Here is a 22,167-nt window from a genome sequence, read left to right on the forward strand (position 1 = left end):
CTAAAAGACGGACGATATTGTGTTTCCTCGAACGGTCGTTTCATTCGAGCATCCTGGACGCAGCAGTTCTCCAGAAGAGACGCCTGGATACGTGCTCGACATTTTGTTTGTGTTCTGTACGCCGTGCACGCGCGTATCCCGCGTGCACTCGCGAAGATTCGTCGAGCCAGGCAACGTCGAGGGACTAGGGACACCTTTTCGCAGAGCAAAGTCCCTCTGCGCTACGTTCGAATTCGGAGGAATAGTTTAATCGCCATATATCGAGGGGTCCTCGAGCGAGGGGACGTTACTTTTCCGTGTGACTCGACTTAACGATCGATGGTGAAACGCGCACAGTTTCGCTCGATCGAACTGTCTCGTAGCTGTTATAGTTGTTACACGGAGATCGAGCAATTATCGATGCTGAGCGACGTCCCGAATTAATTGTGATTCCGCGTGCTGAATCTTTTTTATACGTATACAGGGTGTGTCGCGATATGTGCGCAACAACTACAGACGGTGGTCACTGGAGAATCGAGGTTGTAGCCATTTTGTTTTAGGTACGTTTCTGCACGCAGAAATTGTTCAGATCACACACGATTCTAGTGGAGGCCTCTAAATGTCTTGCGCGGGGCGTTTCAATTATTTCCAAAGTGTATAGGTCTTTGAATTCGTTGGCGATCTTCTTAATCCTTTCAGTTCTATGAAATCATACGAGCTTTATCCTATACGTGCTGTGGACCCATTAGTGGGCCCACCAGCAATCTATATGACCCATGTATCAATGCAATACTATTGTTGCTCTTGTATCTAAGGATAACAATAAGTAATTCCGTGTATGATTTCATTATACTTATACTTTGCAGGAAAAGTGGAAAGTTACTAAGTTCTATCTGCTACTTAAAGTGAGTCAACGGTCCTAATCTCTGTACGAGGCTCACTGTCTAAAAAGAATATCTAATAGCACTAAGACGTGTATCATACTAGTTAAAATTTGTCTCGATACGTGTATCACGTCTTATTAATTGCGATACAACAATTTCAACGTGTACAGTGTCTTTTGAATGCACTCGACAAGCACGTGCTGTTGTGTTGCACATTATTAAAGACCCCGCAAACAAAAATTGAGAATATTTCAAATAGACGATCAAAAAATGGCCACTAGATTGGCTTTATCGTGTGCTATTTATTTATTTGATTGTTAGCTTGGTTTATTGGAAGGATTACTATGAAAGCCAAGAGCGGCTGCAACGCGAAAGTAACGTCAGATCGTGGAGACGTTTTAAAAGCGCAATTTTCTGTTATCGTTCGCGTGTGTCGGATTCACCACTGCAGTTATGCCTATATATTATAGTACATCCTGTGTAAATGTATATATATGTATATGTGGAAGGTCGGACGGCGAAAAACGAGGGTCCAAGATTTTGGCGGGCCCGCTTTGTTATTTAGTTGTACGCGTTTTTTATTTGGAAAGATCGTGCGTGCCCGATCGTTCGAGGTGTGTCAACGATCGGTTTCGTCCTCGGCTCATCGTCAGAGACCGCGCGATTCGTGATCTCGAATCGTGATCTACAATTTCGTATTTCTTCTTCTTCTTTTTGCAAATTTTTCTCCGTGTACTTCGACGCCACCCCATTGGCGAGCGTTTATCGATCGAAGACGAGCTTGGAAAGTCCGAAATGTTTTATTTCTTCGTTCGAGTGGCGATCAAACAACTGTTAACCCTCTGTAAATTGATCTTTCCTTTCCCTCGCGCCGAAGGGAACAAGCCACCTTGCGAAAGATACACGTGGCTGCCTTTTTCTTTCTCTCGAAACGACGATTGTCCGGCTAGACCGAGAGAATCTGGGAAACGAAGCACTCGTACGGTCCTGTTTTCGCTTCTCCTCGACGCGTTCATTGAATTATAATGCACGACCGTGGTTACGCGCGATATTAAGTGTTCTGGAACTTTCGCGAGATAATATTAGCTTTCCATTATCCTATGCTACGAATTAGAAGGGAAGCTGATCTGCAGAGAGTTAATAGGCGTGCAGAAAGAGAACAGAAACGGGATCTATCTAATTAACACTCGTCGTTGAAATTCATCTTGACGTCATCGAAACGAAAGGGAGAAGCGAGATTGCGTACTCGAACGAGAACGAATAAAAATAAAAAAAAAAAATAAGTAAATAAAAATTGTTTCGAAGCAGCTTCGTGGGAGAGCCGATATCGCAAATGGGTATCGAGACATTGTAATTAATTTCGAGGTAGAGCCGAAGGAGAGCCGAGACCGGATATAGTAGGAGAGAGGAGAGACCGGAAGGCGTGCCGTTGAGGGAAGGCAATGCAATACGCTTCACGCATCTATTTCGTAATAGAATATCGTACACGTAATTTTTAGTAGCCGGACGACGAAACTACCACGCTAATTTCTATTAAAACGGAAGGAGAAAAAAAAAAAGAAACGCGATTTATTAATCCTCCTCTAGATTAGTAGGACTGTAAGAGAAGAAGAAGAAGAATAGTGAGGGAGGAAAGGCGAGGGAGAAGTGTAAGAGCAGAGAGAAAGGGAAAAATTGCACATAGTCATGTCGAGTCACTTAGTGTTTTGTACATAGGTATACATACGAGGAAAGTGAATAGTGCATATATATATATGTATACATTATATATACAGGAAGTGTGTGCGTGCGTGTGTGAAGGAACGAGATAGCACGGTGTGAGGAAAGAGAGAAACGGAAACGAAGAGAAAACGCGAGACAATTGTGTGTGCGAATTATTATTATTAATTATTAATATTATTATATTATTATTATTATTATTATTAATATTATTATTATCGCGAGATTGAAAGAGTAACAGGGAAGCGTTTTTAGCCGGGTAGAAAATAGTACACTCCCCCTCCCCACTTTTTTTTTTGTTTCTTTTGTATGTATTTACAAGCTACGCTAATTATACATCCAAATAAGTCCCCCCCCCTCCCCCCCTCGCGGGGCTGTATCGCGACCTGTCGCTTATTCCAGTCGGTTCCTAAGATCGGTCGCACCAGCCGGCAGCGCGTTCGCAGACGCTTGATCCGCAGTGCGTGGATGTGTGTGGGTTGTACGTGCGTGTGCGAAAACGGAGGAAGTGGAAGAAGAATTCCAGTGGTGTAGAGAGATGGTCAGTTCGAAGTTTTACTTCTGCTGATATTCACTGCTACGGTCCGTGGCACGCTGTGCAACTGCGTGCGCTCTTCTCGATTATGATAATACTTCTTAATATTTAGAAAATTGTCGAAGCGAGTCCGCTGATGTGGAATCGAAGAATTTCTGTTGCTTGTACGTTCAGTAGGCCGTGGTAATTTCTATGACAGAATTGATGCTTGGTTTTCCTTTAACGAGTGTGACGGAATGGATAGCTCGAATAGTCGCGCGACGACCAACTCTCTACGCAACTGTTCTTCCACTGAGACCACGGCTGTACATATGTAGGTAAGCTATACGAGGCGTAGGTTTAAGAGTTAACAATGTAGTCCATGTAAGATATAGCGACAAATAATGTGGCAGAGCAGAACAGAAATTGAGAGGCGATGAAGCAAATTTTGACGGAGAGTCTCAATTAGTTACACGCGAAGCTGGACGTTTTAGATAAAACCGTTTGATGATCATGCCATTTTTTTGGTGCTGTGATTTTTACTCCGCGTACTTGAAGAGCCTCTATGCATGTGATCTTGTAGAACCCTCGTTTACATTATGATATGGACGGTTCTTATATTGAAAGTACAAAATCGGGATAGGAACAAAATAATCTGAATAAAACACGAAATACTCCAAGCAACATAAAAGTCGGGTATTCATTTCCATTCATTTTACAAATTGAAATTAATTCTTTGCGCTCAGGCAAGCTGCTCGAAAAGTCGCAAAGAAGAAGAAAGTAAAATTCATCGGGAAAACATTCTCATCGCAGAGACCCACAGCACCAGAAGAGCGAAACCTCGACTACTATCGTTCAAACAAAAGTATTTATCGCTATTACGCCATGAACCTTCCTTAATGAACAGAATATAAACAATTAAAGTGTCCCAATAATCGAAACGCTGTATGCATGTGTAATTAAATCGCCAAGTAGTAGTAAATAAGTAGAACTCCCGACGCAATGTACCCAGAAAACTAGAATGGAAAAGTGTAAAAATTCCGATCTCCAATGCGAGAGACCAAGAGCAACAGCAGTCTAACTGCAAATTGATTATGCGAAACGAGGTAACTTAACGGGGCCACGGTTGCATGCAATTTTCACGAAAATAATTAATGTAAAAGCAAGTGTGAATGTAGCCACCTCTTCAAAGATCTATAACCGCGCGTATGAGTCGATCATTTAGGTCACAATGGACACTTTGACGATTTCGTTAGCTGCTCTTGCTCCCACGACCGCACATGTCATGTAAAGGAAACGAAAAATTGAAACGACAGTAGTTGAGGCCAGCGTCCAACTCGAGATGAAAGCAACGGAGAAAAGAAATAACCACGAAACTCGTTAGTACTTAAAAGTGCGTCGAACAGAGGTGAACGAAAGAGAAGGGGAGGAGACACGGCGTTCTCCTTCGAGCTCGAGCGAACGGAAAGTGATCTAGCCGAGAAGAGGATGAAGGATAATAGAAGATTTATATTACAGACACACGCGTTTCGTCCGCGCATTCCGATTGTATGAAGCAACTGAAGAGGAAAATGGAAAAAATGGGAGAAATAGCCCAGTGCCACAAAGCGAAACCTAGTTAGTAACATACTTTTCAAGTAACCAAATCTTAGTACAACGTAGAGAGAAAGCGAGAGAGAGAGAGAGAGAGAAAGAGAGAATGTGTGTATGTGTGTGAGAGAGAGAGAGAGAGAAAGAGAGGAAATAAATCGAGTAATATAAAAACGAAAAAAGAAGAAAACGAATGATCCAAGTTGGTGTACGCATGGCTGATCTTTTTCATACTTGTACTACTAGCGTACGATAATGCGTACTTTGTGCACGCACTTATATATTTGTATATTTCAAATACGTATCATTGTGTACCTTGGAAGAATGGGATTATTGTCGAGAGACGGAGGAGGGACGCATCGGAACTAGAGGCTGAGCAATTGCGTGCCGGAAGTGGCGGTTCCTCGATCGAGGGTTCTCTCACGAGTTCCATCGGGGTGGCATTAATGAAAGTCTGTTCTTTTATTTGGTGTTTAGATCTTTCGAAGAGTCGTCCATTGAAAGAATTTATTTTTTTTTTTTTGTAATCATACCAAGAGAAATGATTTTCAAGGGGCAATCGTATTTTTGTTTCACCCCAGAAGAGGGAAACGTGGAAGAGAAATTATTAAGCACGTTTGAGGGATGAATAGAGGACTATCTCTATTGCATGTGTCTTCTTTCGAAGTTATTCGTTCACTCTAGAAAAATTGAAACCCAATTTTCTTCTTTTGGAGTTACTCTTCAAAATTTGTGAAGAAAATTGGAGCGTCAATTTGAATAAAAAAGAGATACTACAAAATACAGTAAACAGGAATAATTTAGTTATTTCTGAATGGGAGATTTATCACTATAATTCGTTCGTTTCACATAATTGTACTTAATCATTAGATTTTTATATCCTTAACAAACTATATTTGGTTATAATTAAGAGAGATTCTAGAGTTGATTACGTTCATTTTGATTTTATCATTTATATTTATTTATTTGCATGCAGCCTTTCATAAAAAATAGTTCTTTCATTCGCTTTTGAAGGTTCGATAATTCTGTCTAATATCCAGCATTTATGTTCAGACTGAGATTTTTTTTAATTTGCATTTACTCTTCTAATTCTCCTCTTTATTTTATAATCCTGTTAATTTTTCAATACCTTTGTGTTCATATTTTAATTTCACACTAGTTCAATAATATTTTCCAATCTATTTACATAACTAGATATCTTGAATTCGATAAAGAAAACAATGGACGAATCTCGAGAAGATAAACCATCAATGGTCTTCTAACAAACATTTACAAAAGCGTTTTAGATAATTTTATTGTTTTACAAATTAAAGGAAAGAGGTAGTGTTGAAACCAGCCGCCAACCCCGATAAAACGAAATTCGTGGAGGAGCAGCGACTTTAATTAACGAGCCTGTTCCTGAATCGCGTCTCGTTCCAATCGAACAACCCCGTTATTCCGCCCCTGTTTTAGCTTTGTAAGAACACGACGAGCTTGCGACACCCTATTTCCTTCTCTACCGTTAACGAACGAGAAAATAATCTTGTAACCAGCGTCACAGCGATTCCTTTTGATCTTGTACTATTGCTAATAGTTGGGGGAACAGGGGTAGCACCCTATTCGCCCGTCATACTTCCCGCCATTCGATGCGAGCGCGAAACCATTCGTTCGAATTCCGCGGCTATGCGCAGTCCGCCTCTGCGCATCCATAACCTGACCCGCGCGCGCGTTTCGAACGCGCTACGAATGAATGGAACCTGCATCTTTTCTCCTTGACGGGGATTCACTGCCAGACTCGACGAACGATAGAAAACGCACGCGTTCGACGAGATCAGCTCGCATCGATTCCCATATCGTTGTTTTGTCACTTTGTATAATTCCATCAGCTGTTCACACCCGACCCCTTTCGTTTAAGGCAAAGCAACGCAATAGACATACCACTGATATACCTCAGGCACCGTATACATCGCTCGAAACAGCATGTGTAGCTTTTTTTTTTTGTTTTTCTTTTTTTTTTCTTTTCGTTAAACCTCACTCGCGGCGAAAGAGCGTGGAGATGAATGAGAGAAGAGAACTGCGAGAAAACAAGATGGATGCAATAACCATACTTATGCGTTACTTTTTAAACCTAGCAGGTAAAACATGATCTTTAATCGGTAGACGCGCAATCCAAGTTGTACCAGGCGGGATAGGAGCCGGTACGATTATGGTCTTTGTACATATCCCATTGTGCGTAGTGCGACGCACGATCGATTGAAAAATAAAGTATTAGTATTTTATACAGGTCGTAAGACGTGCCTTGTTCATTTCTCATATCTTTTGGTCTTTTCGTCGTTGAAAATTATTCGTATCTGTGTACGTTGACACAGCGCAACGATTTAGATATTGGATATCTTAATGCGAGTGCAATTAAGATGTCAATACGTGATGAAAAGTATTGGAAAATATATTGGAAAGAAAAGTGTGAATATAAGTAAGTTCTTGCTTGAGGAGTGGGGATAGGTTATATGACGCGCTTCGAAGTCGGCGCGCCAGTCGCGCGCCGTCCGTCGACGCGAGAAGAGTCAGAGGGGGGTGTTGTCATTTTCTCTTATAATTTCGTAACAGTATATCAAGTAGAAGAAGAACAATAATAGTGCAATATGAAGGTGTTCGTGCTCAGCAATTATTTGCAACAAAAATAGTTACTAATTACATAATTTACACGTTGTGGTAATTGGAAAAATTAAAATAATTGTATCAGGTATGAAAAAAATATTCCATCTATTCCATTATTACAGTAACATCGTTATCTAATGTAAGTAAATAATATTTTAACCTATATTATTAACAGTATATACAAGTTGCGATTTTTCTTACATGTTAAGCTTTACTTTAGTAGCGTAGTTTAGTAGCGTACATCGTTATCGACACTGAAGTAGCAAACAACTAGTGGCGTCATCTTCGTGAAGATTGTTCAAACTGATCGCACAGTATTATCGACAGCGAAGTACACTAGGTATGACACGTCGCGCCATCTCTCCACAAAGTGCTCAAACTGGTCAAACATCGTTATCGACAGCGAAGTAAACTACCACGCGATTGTGGCGCCATCTCTACACAAACTGGTGAACATTAGTTTGAGCTTTCTTCGCATAGATGGCGCCACAAGTTGTTGTGAATTTAAAATCGGAATCCATAATGCATTCTCTAAAATCTAACATAGATTTTGGAAATTGCAATATGGACTTTACGAAAAGGAAAACAAGAAATGTCGTTATCTTAATCAAAATAAAATATTTAAAATGACACTTTAGAAATATTAAAGTATCTCCAAAAAGGGTCTATAACACAATATTCTAAATGCTACTACTATATTAATTATCAAGCAATTTACAATGAACATTTTTTCTATTTCTTCTCTGTAAAAGACATTTATTTTCAGTAGTATTATAATGATATTAAAATTACAAAATAATTATAATTCATCTTTTAAAGTATCGGTAAAACAAGATTTATTTGCCATTTGCTTTATTTCCTTATGTGTTCTCCTTAATGTATCAGGATCGGCTAAAAATCGTTGCCAAAGTATAGTTGTTTCTCTGTCAAGATCCACGTTTGCCTTCTACAATAAAAGATTTGAATTATTACACGACCATAAAAGTAGTTTATATATATAAATATATTTGTTCGAGTTACCAATCGCTCTTTCATTTGAGTTCTCATTCTTGTTAAATCAGTTTGTATCTTCTGCAAACTATCAAGTGCCTCGTTGTGACAAGTTTCAATGTCGAAAGAAATTGGTATAAATGTGTGTGTCGGGTCTCTCTGAATTTCATTTGCATATTGCGCGTTTACTTCATTTTCTCTAAATTGAAATATTTTAATAGTTCTATAACATTAATTTCAAGTACTATACTATTATCCAAGCAGTAATAATACTTACAGCATTTTTAATTTCTGAATTTTAGAATTTAAACAAGTTTTCAATATAGAATGTTTTCTGGCTTCATTTTCACTTAACAGATCATTGTATTTGTCTAACGCAGAATTTAAGTCTTGTACATCATCACCATTGCATATCATGGAAGTAAAAAGTTTATGGAATGAATTGTGAGTGTTTGGTGAAGATAATACAGCAGTATAGTACTCGTTTTGTTGTTGCTGCATTTTTTCCTGTATACAAACAAAACTAGATTACTAAAAACAATTAGTGGGTACACATGCGCAAGGTAGTGGTTCCTTTAAATTACTCACACATCTTGTAGAAGACAATAAATATTCTGTTGTTAAATAGTGGCGAGCATCCGCTATAAATTCGGCGATATCTTTAAGACGATGTCGTTGCATCGACATCAGCATACATAATAAGTCAGTATGCACGTGACCGTGTTCTCGCACGAGAGATAGTAATTTCTTAAGCTTTTCTAAATGATGTTGCGCTCGTTCAAGCCTCGCACGAGCATCTTCTACCAAGACTTTATTTATTTCCATTTCTGAAAACGCATGCACTACTTCTGACAATTGACACTCTTGTAACGATGAGACGGTCTCTTCCAAAAAATCTCTTTCTTTAGTTAATTCAGCGATTTCTACCCTAATATTTGTACATGAATAAAAATAATGTTCACATATGTTTACAGATACCAATTACAATAATAGGAATTTCAAATACCTTAATTCAGAATGTCTTGGCACTTTTAAATTTCCTGAATTGTATATATCTTGTACATGATTAAACATCGCCATATACGATTCCTCTTGCACTTTAGCCAAAATCTGTTCCATTTTTGCATCAATCAAACTATAAAATTAAATATAAACACACTACATGCCCTTTAAAACACATGAAATATATAGTTTAGAAATATATAATCACTTTGTTTTACATAGCGCCAGTTCTTGCAATTTTTCATTATCTATACGCTTTGCGTTACTGTTTTCAGTTAGAGCAACACAATTAGAGTCAATTTCTTCTTCTGCCACTTCTTCTTCTTCTTCTTTATGCATGTTTTCAAATTGTTGTTTTATATAAACATCTATATAACGATTATATAATTCAATGTTTTTAGTGAAAAGTTCCAATGGCATCTGTGTCCATAGTACTGGCACTCCTTTCTACAAATCAAATACTATTACCGTTGCAAATTATAGAGTATTAATTAAAATTACCCACATTTTCAGCTGCATCCGCATAAACATTTAAAAGACTTTCAACTTCTTTAAAAAATTCATGATTGCGCGTGTTAAATTCTGTGAGAATTGCAGAACATTCTTTGTAAGCTTTGTCTGCTTCAATTTTTTCTCTATCCAGAAGCTCCTCTTCTTTCTCTATGTCTTCGTCTAATTTGGCTTCTACTTTTCTATAAATGTATTTCATTTGCATTACAGTGGTATAAAATTCATCTTAACACTTTGACTGCCATGTTGGTCATATATGACCAGCCACTATTTTTCAATTGTAAAAAATGAATGACAATTGATAGTTAACACATTTTGAATATGGCCGATATATAGAAGATACTTTGAAATAAAAAGTGCCTTATTGAACAATTAAAAATTTATCTTATATCATTAATTTATTTTTATTCTGCCATTATATGCTTTAAATAGTAGGAGGACTCCCGTTGCGTTCTGAACGAAACATGTAATTTTGGCGTGGCAGTCAAAGTGTTAATAAAGATATACGTAACAATTACATTACTTTAAATTCTGAATTCCATTGCGTAAAGTACAAATGTAACTTTCATCTTCTTTACATGACTCTTTCAATGTCTCAAATTCGGCATATAAATCGTTAATATTTGTACCATTGGAATCTGTGATTTTTAATAGATCCGGGTAATCTCTAGTAGCTTCTTCCAATGCATTATCTAATTCAGGTCCTTCTAACCATTCGTTCGTTTCCTGTAGCTTCTTTTTTCTGAAATACAAATTGTTGAGACTAAACTTCATTGTAATTAATGTAGTTTTCTTTTTATTTAAAATATTCAGTATATACAATTAATTATAGAAAATATCTCAATAGTATTGTTTTATTCACTCATAAATAACAGTGTATTATTACATTTGTACATCCTCGCTGGATAAAATATTGACATTATTTACATTCTCGCAAAACCATTTTAAAAACGGTTGTACTGAAGGCTTTTCACAAACTTTGTCCAGTACTTCCGGTGTAACAACGTTCGAAAGTTCCAGACGTAAACTTCGAAATTTATCGAACAAAATTTTACCAGAAACACTCATGTTTCACTGAAAGTTTATTGAAAACTGTCAGCAGAAATTCAAAATCGGACGTTTAAAGGACCTAACATGACCTGAGCACTCGAATACAACGAATGGAGTCAACTCAAATAAAACTTAGTACGAAGTAATCGGACATAGAGGGAGCATCCTACACTCTGAACTTGGATAAAAGCAAGTTTTGAACCTGAAGAAAGAATAATGGCATTAAGTGTATGGAATCTCTGAATTAATTGGGCGACATGTTTATATTATATTAATTACAGTTCCTTTTGCTTTTCATACACCTGTTAGTATCTCCTAGAAATACTTCAAATGACCTGTTTGTAAACCATTTTCATTTTCTTCTTTTTATTTATAGCGCCATATTTGAATCTTCCATTTTAAGAAGCGTCCTCTGGCGCATCTTTTGCTGCTGGAACCGCTTCGATAGAGGTTTGATTAGGCACGGTTAGGTTGGGTTCTGGATAATATTAATTATTAAATTATTATTTATAATAAATTAAATAATATAATATATATATAATAATTAAATTGAATTATTATCATTTTGAATAATAAAACCGAACCTAATCTTGCCTTATCGAACCGATACGTAGAAGAACTTTGGGAAATAATTTAATTAAAATTATACAATTACTTTATTCATTCATATTATATGTTTAGATAAGTTATAGATGTAAGATGAATTGTAAATGAGTTTATAACAATAATTTACAATAATTAGCTCGTAGAAACACTTGTACACATTGTATATCGTTCAGAAGATAAAATAAACGTATAAAAACTGTTAATCAATTGTTTAATTAATGAATAACCTGTCCAGCAATCCTATAATAACCAATTCCAATCCTTAAACGAGGAAATACTCGTAAATATAAGTCCTGCTACCGATATAATGAAATCCAAGTTCAAATTTTGGTGCCTGGTATTGTAGACTTTCGCTAGTTCCTGGAAAATGACGTCACATGCCAGTATTGGCAAAATTCCTAGAATTCTCGATGACGTCATTTCCGAGAAATGGCACTTTCGGATACCTCCTCACTACTTATGTTCTCCTGATACAAAGTCGATTTTTAGGGTTCTCGATTGAAAAATTGGCAAAGTATCAGGAGAACATGACGTCATAGGAGGTATCGGTAATTCCAGGAATTTTCGATGACGTCATTTCCAAGAAGTGGCACAATTGGGATACCTCCTCACATGTTATGTTCTCCTGATACAAAGTCGATTTTTCGGGGTTTCGATCGAAAAATTGCAAATGTATCAGGAGAACATGACGTCATAGGAGGTGTGCTTGCCACTTCCAGGAAAATGACGTCACTTCCAAGAATCGCCAAAATTCCAGGAATTTTCGATGACGTCATTTCCAAGAAGTGGAACTTTTGGATACCTCCTCACTACTTATGTTCTCCTGATACAAAGTCGATTTTTCGGGGTTTCGATCGAAAAATTGCAAATGTATCAGGAGAACATGACGTCATAGGAGGTGTGCTTGTCACTTCTTGGAAAATGACGTCACTTCCAAGAATTGCTAAAATTCCTGGAATTCTCGATGACGTCATTTCCAAGAAGTGGCACTATTCGGATACCTCCTATGACGTCATGTTCTCCTGATACATTGCCGATTTTTCGAACAAAATCTTGAAAATCCGACTTTGTATTAGGAGAACATGACATATGAGGAGGTATCCGAATTGTGCCACTTCTAGGAAATGACGTCATCGAGAATTCCTGGAATTTCGGGAATTCTTGGAAGTGACGTCATTTTCCTGGAAGTGGCTAGCATACCTCCTATGACGTCATGTTCTCCTGATACAAAGTCGGATTTTCAGGATTTTGTTTGAAAAATCGACAATGTATCAGGAGAACATGACGTCATAGGAGGTATCCGAATAGTGCCATTTCTTGGAAATGACGTCATCGAGAATTCCAGGAATTTTAGCAATTCTTGGAAGTGACGTCATTTTCCTAGAAGTGGCAAGCATACCTCCTATGACGTCATGTTCTCCTGATACAAAGTCGGATTTTCAGGATTTTGTTCGAAAAATCGACAATGTATCAGGAGAACATGACGTCATAGGAGGTATCCGAATAGTGCCACTTCTTGGAAATGACGTCATCGAGAATTCCAGGAATTTTGCCATTACTGGCATGTGACGTCATTTTCCAGGAACTAGCGAAAGCCTACAATACCAGGCGCCAAAATTCGAACTTAGACGTCATTATATCGGTACCAGGACTTATATTTACGAGTATTTCCTCGTTTAAGGATTGGGATTGGTCATTATAGGATTACTGGACGGGTTGTTCATTAATTAAACAATTGATTAACAGTTATTAAACGTTTATTTTAACTTCTGAACGATATACAAGTGTTTCTACAAGCTAATTGTTGTAAATTATTGTTATAAACTCATTTACAATTCATCTTACATCTATAACTTATCTAAGCATATGATATAAATGTGTAGAGGTATTGTATAATATTAATTAAACTATTTCCCAAAGTTCTTCCTTGCTCTGGTGAAGGAGATAGTGACCACTGCTTCAGAAATTGGTAGTCCTTCTCATGCGTAATTACGTAAATTTCCCATTAGTTTATTAATTCCTTGTACTAATTCCTCTTTGAATTACAAATCCTGCAAATTGGTGACTTCAATAGTACTGAAGAAGTTGATGGTAAAGCAGTTCTGAAGTTCCCAAGCCAAGTGTAAATCCACTGATTGATTGATAAAGCCTCGTGCGTTTCTTCTGCACTTCACCTGTAATGCTAATGATATGCAATTAGTCCAAGGACCCTGTTATTCAATTTCAAATTAATACTAAATTAGATTGTATACACAAATCTCAACGAAGTATAAGACTAAAATCCTTCCATTTTGATAATCCTTTATTCTACTGTACAGTACTATAGTATTTTGTTTTACAGTTCGTATATATACAATTATGTTATATGACGGTCGTCTTGTAAAAGATTCTATACGTTACATCAAGCTTTGAAATTTCTCGTTTATATACAAACTTGGTAAATGTTGGTATCTGCTTCGCGCGATGAGGAACCGATCGGGCATGGATCGTGATCAGATGGACATGACTTCCAATTTTCAAATCAAAGCTCACGTACCAACTTATCTATTACTTGAGTATTGGTGAACAGATGCGCGCGAACACCCCCATGTTGAAGTGTTTTCTGACAGCGTTACAAAACTTACATTCCCTGTGTCTACATGTTTGTGCTGATCACAAACGATAGGTAGCATAAACTTCGATGATATGACTTTAAGAAAATGTTTGCTACAAACATTGGCAACTACGTTCAAAAAATAATTACTCCCATTGTACAAAATGAATATTGTAAAAGAGAACTAAAATCCCATTTCTTCTTCAACATGAGTGGCGCAAGACACACAGCTGCGATATAAAACAGAGTACAATCAAATAAAATGCAACACATTATCCTTCAGTCTAACAACAAAACGATTACAATGCACATTTTACGACTATCTAGAATAAAACTATCTCTTCTCCCTTCTATCTAAACGCGATTATTGTTAGAACAACAAAATGTACAATAATCCGTTTAAAACTACCATGAAACGTAATTTCATTTTCACTTTTCTCTAAAAAAAAGATGTAACAAAAATGTTTACCAGATCGTAATTGCGAGTATTTCGTTATTAATTTGATCAACAACATACAGCAACATAGTTAACTAACAAATGAATAGTTTAATATAAATGCCGGCTGTTCGTGAAACAACTGATACACAGTTAACAGATTCTACAGCTTCTCCTATTCCTCTTTTCATTAATTTCTCTTCTCACACACCAACACATTGCTTCTCATCTAAAAGTTACTTGGTAGAAGAAAATTTTTAGATAGCTACATGATAATACAGTATTTAACTATGTGGTCTGTAAAGAGACATAAAACATTTATAAAAGATGTATAAAATACTCCTTGGATTATCATAGGAACAAATTCCATCAATGTTCTCTATAATTAAGACGAGACAAGAATATTATACAGCTGAATGTTCATAAATTTTTAATTAAAATGACAGAATAAAAATATTCACGAACACTCTTTATAATAATGAACAGCTCGAATGGATCAATCGATAAGCAATGTGTTAGTAGAGTTCAGAATCAAAGAGTTTTACATCCACAGATTAATGTGAAATGCGAGTATTGTATATTTTAAAATTTGGCCACAGACGCGAATGACTCGCAGTGAATTATTTGTTAATATCAATGTCACGAATGTACACGGTAAGCACGTGTGAATTTCATGCCTCATAGTTCTCTCAATCTTCAAGAAGATTCTAGTAAAACGAAAATAATCAGAAACATATTTCTCAGGAGAAGTGAATATGTTACAATAAAAATGAAAGAAGTTACAGTCACTTCTTTTCCTTTTACATATAAAATCGAACTTAATATATTTGTATTTAACTCAATATAGTTAAGTTTGCTTGAGAAATCGAATTTTTATAGGGCATACAAAAATCGGTGGAACATTAAATCTGGTTGGAAGTTATTCACACGCGCTTTAAAGATGGATGAACAGTAACACGCTGGTTAATAATGTGAACGAGTCCTTAATTATGGATCGTGTTACTTCAATGTCTGTGAAATGCTAGCGGTAAAATTGTACTCTCGAAGCTATATTCCCTCAAAACATCAGTAGAGTAATCGGTCTATCCCTGTTATCGAGTACAGTACTGAACGTACAAGGCGTCTTAAAAAGAGAGTAACCATTCTGAGAAGGAAGATGAGAATTGCAAAAAGATTAGAAGACACGAAAATATATACAGTTGATCATAAAAAGTCTATACGCACTTCCCATAACGTTGAACATTTCGAAAGGGCTCCAATTTTTTAGTATTTCACGAATACTAACTTGTTCGTTAGTTAAGTTTCTACGGATTCTGGACAAATTATGACGTTTACGTATTTTGTTCTGCAAATATATATATCTCCGTGTCTTATAATTATTCTCTTCAAACATTCCTACTGTTCTTTAAAATCGATGGTTACTTACAAAACGTCCTACCATTTACTGTATCGCCCAAATTTACAAAATGCGCACTACTATCTGAGAATGTGGTTTACAAAAACATGATTTGTATGTCCAGCTTATTCTCACCAAATTAACGGATCCTTCGTGTCCAAAATAAAATAGACAAAATACATTTTCTTAAGTGGTAATAACGATGGAGGTACGTGTGACAAAGCGTTTGATATTTGGGCGATACAGTAAACGTTCCCAGTACTGCATGTTAAAACTTCGAAGAACAATCAACAATAATGCAATATTGCATGTTAAAAATGAATTGCCACGCTTCAAAACTCGTAAGAAACGATTGAATCTTTTGGTCCATTTTTTTTTTCTCAAATATGCACACAAACGTTTCTGACAATATTATTATTAGGTCCTACCAATTTCGATTTGGATAAACTCGAATGCCAACGCAGTTGAATTTCAAGTTTTAACAAAAAGGTATTAATTATATTATGCTAAATAGTATATAGAGAGGATGTTTTAATATAAAAAAGAAACTTCGATAAAATCCATTGATTTTTGGTAAAAAAAAAAATAGTTATTAAAAATAAAAAATTGTCATTTCGGTCATTCATCAAAGAAAAAAAAGAAGAGTATTGGATAGAGGTGCAAGCAGCTCAAGTATACAAAAACAATGCGTTGAAACTGGAAAGATTTCTCGTAGTTCACGCACTTCCATGGCTCGCATACTGACTTTTACGTACGCGATGTGATTTCGTGTAACTGTTGGTAGTTCGAGATTAACATAAGGCAGATTCTTTCATACTCTAAGTTCAAAGATGTTGATTTTGAATCGATGTTTCCGGATATTGATTCTTTTACATCAATACAGAGCTCTTTTATCGATTTCTTTTAAAAATTCTTCGTATATGTAATACTTTTTACATTTGTATTCAACTCTAGAAGCAACGAATAAATGCAACGAAGCATCAATACAATTGTTCCTTTACCTATCATTGAAATGTAATTATAAATATAGCTGCTAAAAAAAATCGGCATCTATAATTCAAATTCCGATTTCATCTCAAATAAAATGATACTTTCTATGATTCGTAATTCCATTGGGACTGATAAATAATGGAACATATAAAATTGATGTTTTTTATCTCGTCTAACTTATTACTGACTGCGATATACGTTGCTTGCACGCACCTTAAACGTTTCATCCGCTCTTACGACAAAGACTGTAAAAAAACTAAATCCTTAATAATAATGACGGTATCAATAATACTAATAGTAATAACTAATAGGATCACATCTTTGGTACACGATACGTCAGTTTCAACAAACTTAGCTTGATTTCCTACCAAATTACCTACGGCAAGACAGGCGAGATTAGATCGTTTTGTCTTTGCGCTGAACTCTTATTTTCTTATTAATATCGTAATCTGTCAGAACAGGGCAAGATCTATGCGTTCATTATCACTCGAGTGTGTCAACCTTTTTTTTTTTGTCGAATAATTTTTCATCTAAAAACGGCTATTTTACATCTGCATAACAGTCTTCATTTGCATTATTAAATTCTTCTTAGCTCCTTAATAATAGTTTCTCTTTCCCGTTGAGAAAGTTCCTCATTTCTTCGCCACCTTTTTAACATTTATCCTCTTTCTCCGTTTTGTATTATTTAGAATTTGATAAATTGTGCCGCTTCAAAGAAACGTATTCCTGTAAGGAAATTATTTTCCGCTAATCAAAAGCGTCAATCGGATGGCACGTCGTTGTACGCTACGATTCACAGATAGGATTCGAGTTTAAAATACATCTTACCTAATTACGTGGAATGTTCATGATGAATTAACATATACTAGAAATTCCATGAGTCAAACTCTTTTCAAGAACAATGTGAAATTCACTGAGTGGTTCTAGAATGTGAACGAGGAAATTCAACAATGTAGAACTCCTTAAAAACGAATTCTCCTCGTACATATCCGCGGTGGAGCGCGCTTCGCTCATTGGCCGAAGCATCGCATGAAGAAGCTGCTCTCTGAAATAGCAATGAAATTTTTTAGAACATAGTCAACAAACATTTGAACCAACTATGAAAATTACAAGTTTACCTTGCTGCTAAACAAATGAACAATTGGAACTTCCCATCTTTACCGAGCGTCTGACTGAACATATTAATCTGATCGATTAGATGACAATAACATCGCAACGTTGCAAATCTTTGATTGTTCAGCGTGTGAATCCGTCTGTCTCTATTTAGCCTCTGCGAATACTCGTCCATTTCCTCCAACAGTGAAATTTCAAAGTTCTCCTTTACACGCACTGAAAATAGACGAACGTAATGACCTTATGAAACTGATGCTTTTAGAATTGTCACGTATTGTACATTAAAATTATTTATAAATTTATAAACATCTGCAATTTTTCACGGCGATAGTTTCGTTTGTCATTGAAAATGCGTAACTCACAGAGGTAATCCCAAACGTAGAAGTTCCTGCCAAATATCCTTTGATTTTTAAATCCAAATAAAAATATCTGTTCTAACGATGGCACAAGACCACCTTCTCCACAGAGCAGAGCAGTCAGGGATCCGTCCTGGCATTCTCTTCTATAGTGGAACTTGACAATCGCGTTTACAGACTCTCCTGTGAAATTACATGAACTTTCTATAACATAGATCTCAACAATTTAGTCTTATACAATTCTAATACATGCAAGACATATATTGATTTTTTCAGTTAAAAAATGAACATTTTGTTAACATTTACCCAACATATGTTGCAGTTCGACTTGAGATAATATCGGACGTCTAGGTATGCTAGGAGATCTACATCTTGGTGGCGTCGAACACGTCTCGACCAATTCCTCGCTGTCGATACTACGCGGCACCAAGGCCCCAACTAACAATCTCTCGGTAGATCCGTCATCGATACCTCTACCAAGCCATCTACCACAGGGGAACTTGAACGTGTGACCTGTGACCTCGTTTCTCACTACAACGTGTTCCACCATCCATTTAGGCGAGAGGCCTGTATTGTCGTGACCTATGCGTAACGTAGAGAGCACGCCTAGATTCTTATGCTGGAATAAAAATTGCCAGATTATGCACAGATCCTTAACCGCTTGGAATGCAGTGGTTTCACTGTGAGAATATCTAGGTGAGCCACACCACAGCCTCAGAACTGATAATGTACCGCTCGACTCGCATAAAATTGCAGTATACTGTTATTATTGCAAGTGTAGTTGTACAAGGTGTTCTGCAAGTAGTAGAACATCCAACAAGTAATGCTTGTGCGTGAAAAAAAGGAAGTATAAAAAGTTGAATAATATCTATTCATTTTAGAATTCGTTCTCAGAAAAGACTGGACTTGAATATGAATGTTTAACTAATTATGAAACGTTATACTGCTGAATGTAGATTATGAATGCATAAAAACGTACGTGGAACACGAATTCCAATGCTCCCTTGGGGATTGGTACTGGGTTTGTCTCGCAAAGCGTACCAGAGATTGCGATCCAACTGTTCGCTGAAGTTGTAGCTGCACTAGCCTTTCGACTAGGAAATATGACAACCCTGTATGGCAATTTTGTGGTCGCATAATTGTTAGTGAAACAGAAGTAATCCACAGCATTCAGTGTTAACAGATAGTACAGGAATTGTTCCTTCTCTTCCTCACAGCGTAGGAAAGCAAAGCGTTTATACTGGCTTCTAAAAATAAAACGTTACAATAGATTATTGATTCCACAATTTAGAAATATAGTTTCTCCGTCGATCTTTTTCTGATTCTCGCAATGGCGTACCTTAACAGTCTTGTATCTGATAATAGAATTTTTAGATGACGAGAAAGAAGCTTCTTTTCCAGCGCCAGTCTAACCCAAGCTCTGGCGTATCCAATGTGCGTTTTGATGTCAGTCATCGCCTGGATGTTACGAATGTCGAAGAGCAACGAGTCAGGCAGAGGCCTCAAGTGTTCAGGGCCGATCTTTCTGTCACCAGGAGACTTGTGCTTGTCCGTACCACGCGTGGGTGAATCGATCTCCAACGCCAAGTTTGGTAGATCTGTTGTTGGCATTAAATGCACAATTGAATAAAGCAATAAATATGCACAAGGTATTTTTTGGACAAGTAAAGTATACAAAAGTATAAGGAAGTGAAGGCATAAAAAAGATATTCATATAAAGAATTGTATGAGAAATTTAAATTGTGCAAAATCATTTTTTGTACCTTAAATTCCTTATATATAAACCATTCTACTACTTCAAGTTAAAAGTTATACATCCTAAACTGATTAACATTCGTTTTTCACACTGCTGCAAGGATGTCTCTAACGGTGCATGCAAATGATAGTTGTATGCTATAAACATACAATAAATGCACTATGAGTGAACCATTCGCCTTCTGCATTCCATGTAGAAAATATGTTTCCATTTTTGGGAAAAATCAATTTTTTTTCTAAGACAATCAAGTTCTACATGCTGATCATACAAAGTTCTACGTTCAAGTTAGAGTGCAACTCTAGCAAATGACCAGAAAACAATTTGGGACATTACATGATTATGATACCAAAATGTTTAATGCATGGTAATGAATTGTTTGCGACATTTTCCAGAATAACATTGTCAAATCACATGCGATTTATTAGCATTCGCAATAATTGTTAAATGATAAAAATAGAAGTTAGAAGAAAAACCAAATGTACATTTCTACGGCAAGCCAGCAAATAAGGCTTACCATGAAAATTCTCCTTGATATAAGAAGCAATTTCAAATATATTTCTGCTCTTTAAAGATGAAACTAAACGGTCCCGTAATCCAAATAACTTACTCGGCGATTTCTTGGCTATTTACAACACAAGAGAATGAAACAGAAATAATAAAAATCAAACGCAAACGAAACATTGTTACACATTTTAAATAATATCGCAACTCAGAATGCAATTGTTTCAATTGTAATAGAGCAGAATATTTCATTTTATTACAATGAAGAAAGAACAAAACTGTTCGTCTCCTTAAAAAATATCGCTTTTATTTTAATACAATTTGTTTCGTTACTTTCTGAGTTGCTAGTAAACTCATATAACAAATTAAATTAAGGAAAAAGAAGAAACATTAGACAAAGGAATTGAATCAAACAAATAAATAATTTGATCATACTGCACGTTTTAAATTAAACCTCGCAATAGCAAAATGTTACTTAACTTAAACTACGTGACTTTACGAAACTGACACTCTTTTGAGATTAGCGTTGCAAACATACTCGCTGATCTTAGCGGAAAACATGTAGAGTCAGAGTAAGTAACTATTTATGATTAATGTGTCACTTACAACTAGCACAGTGCAGAGTATCTACGTATGAGAAACTAATCTCTACTTTAAACAGTTTATCTGAAATAAAATAAGACACGTACAATCGGGTCGTTTCCGCAGCAAGCACCACGCTGCATTTCCAAATACGATGGAATTCCGTGAATGTCGTGTATTCTCGATGAGAAAGTGCGACGGTATAAACGATATTAACGCGTGACGTGGCTAGCACTAACTTACCAGGAGGAAGAAAACTGGGAGCTATGGGTTTGTCTGGGTCGTTGCACTCTTCTAGCGCTTGGTACATGGTGAGATGCGACCAAAGGGCGCTTTTCCCTTGCTTGTTTTGCAATCCGTGACTCCATACTCGCTCTAACAGATCACAGAGACTGGCGACTAGCGTGTTCTCCTCGACATCGGACAACGATTCGCCCCCGTGTCCCAACGCGACCGCTTCCGAACCCATCTTTGATACCAGCATCCTCTTCGTTTTCGATTTGCAGTCCTTAAAGCGATACAGAAGCGATTAATATGACTTCTTGCTACCGGATAGAAGAAATATGCACATCGACCGTAGCTTGGTTCGTTTCATTTTTAGTTTGTACAAGTATACCTTGAGCAACTTCTCGACAAACTTCCAATTAGCTTGCGCGATCAATGCTGGACTCATGTCTGCGGAAAGCTTGGTCTGAGGTCGTGGAGACTGAGTTTCTTGAGGCGCTGGAGCTTTCCCGTTCGTTTCCATCGATTTCATTTTGTACTTCCATTGAGTCTGGCCCTTTCGACTGCTGTCGTGAATAAAATATCGGTTTCAATCATACTTCGCAAGTAAATTAACACGATGTTAAGAATTTGTTACTTAAAAGTATTACACACGAAATCGAAAGAAAAAATTTGCTGGACAAAATAAGTGTATCTAGATATATAAAATAAAAATTGCCATTAATAATATTATGTTAC

At 36.6% G+C, this 22,167-nt stretch overlaps 2 protein-coding genes across 6 annotated transcripts in view; both read right to left on the reverse strand.

The window, feature by feature from the left end:
• Nucleotides 1–8,049: 8,049 nt before the first annotated feature.
• LOC143429669 (HAUS augmin-like complex subunit 3) lies at nt 8,050–11,004 on the reverse strand. The gene is made up of 9 exons (XM_076905354.1): nt 10,712–11,004; nt 10,349–10,567; nt 9,821–10,007; nt 9,524–9,762; nt 9,320–9,448; nt 8,902–9,241; nt 8,591–8,820; nt 8,344–8,512; nt 8,050–8,269 (listed from the first exon to the last, which is right to left on the reverse strand). The coding sequence occupies exons 1-9, from the start codon at nt 10,891–10,893 to the stop codon at nt 8,123–8,125; spliced, it is 1,842 nt and encodes a 613-aa protein (XP_076761469.1). The 5' UTR covers nt 10,894–11,004; the 3' UTR covers nt 8,050–8,122.
• Nucleotides 11,005–16,079: 5,075 nt separating this feature from the next.
• Pns (DENN domain containing pinstripe) overlaps nt 16,080–22,167 on the reverse strand; it is a 32,466-nt gene continuing 26,378 nt past the window's right edge. The window contains exons 11-21 of one of the 5 annotated variants that reach the window (XR_013102588.1): nt 21,821–21,995; nt 21,448–21,712; nt 20,636–20,743; nt 19,705–19,963; nt 19,345–19,612; nt 18,672–18,984; nt 18,372–18,548; nt 18,015–18,225; nt 17,724–17,941; nt 17,277–17,620; nt 16,080–17,152 (exon numbers count right to left, since the gene is read on the reverse strand). Coding sequence is in view for 3 of the 5 variants with exons in the window: in XM_076905903.1 (XP_076762018.1) it covers nt 17,752–17,941; nt 18,015–18,225; nt 18,372–18,548; nt 18,672–18,984; nt 19,345–19,612; nt 19,705–19,963; nt 20,636–20,743; nt 21,448–21,712; nt 21,821–21,995 (1,966 nt within the window). In the remaining 2 variants the exon portion in view is untranslated. Of the gene's footprint in view, nt 17,621–17,723; nt 17,942–18,014; nt 18,226–18,371; nt 18,549–18,671; nt 18,985–19,344; nt 19,613–19,704; nt 19,964–20,635; nt 20,744–21,311; nt 21,342–21,447; nt 21,713–21,820; nt 21,996–22,167 lie in introns of all 5 variants that reach the window. The other 4 variants (XR_013102589.1, XM_076905904.1, XM_076905903.1 and 1 more) reach the window with 4 other exon arrangements.

This window comes from Xylocopa sonorina, chromosome 12 (assembly GCF_050948175.1).
Source record: "Xylocopa sonorina isolate GNS202 chromosome 12, iyXylSono1_principal, whole genome shotgun sequence".
Taxonomy (NCBI): Eukaryota; Metazoa; Arthropoda; class Insecta; order Hymenoptera; family Apidae; genus Xylocopa; species Xylocopa sonorina.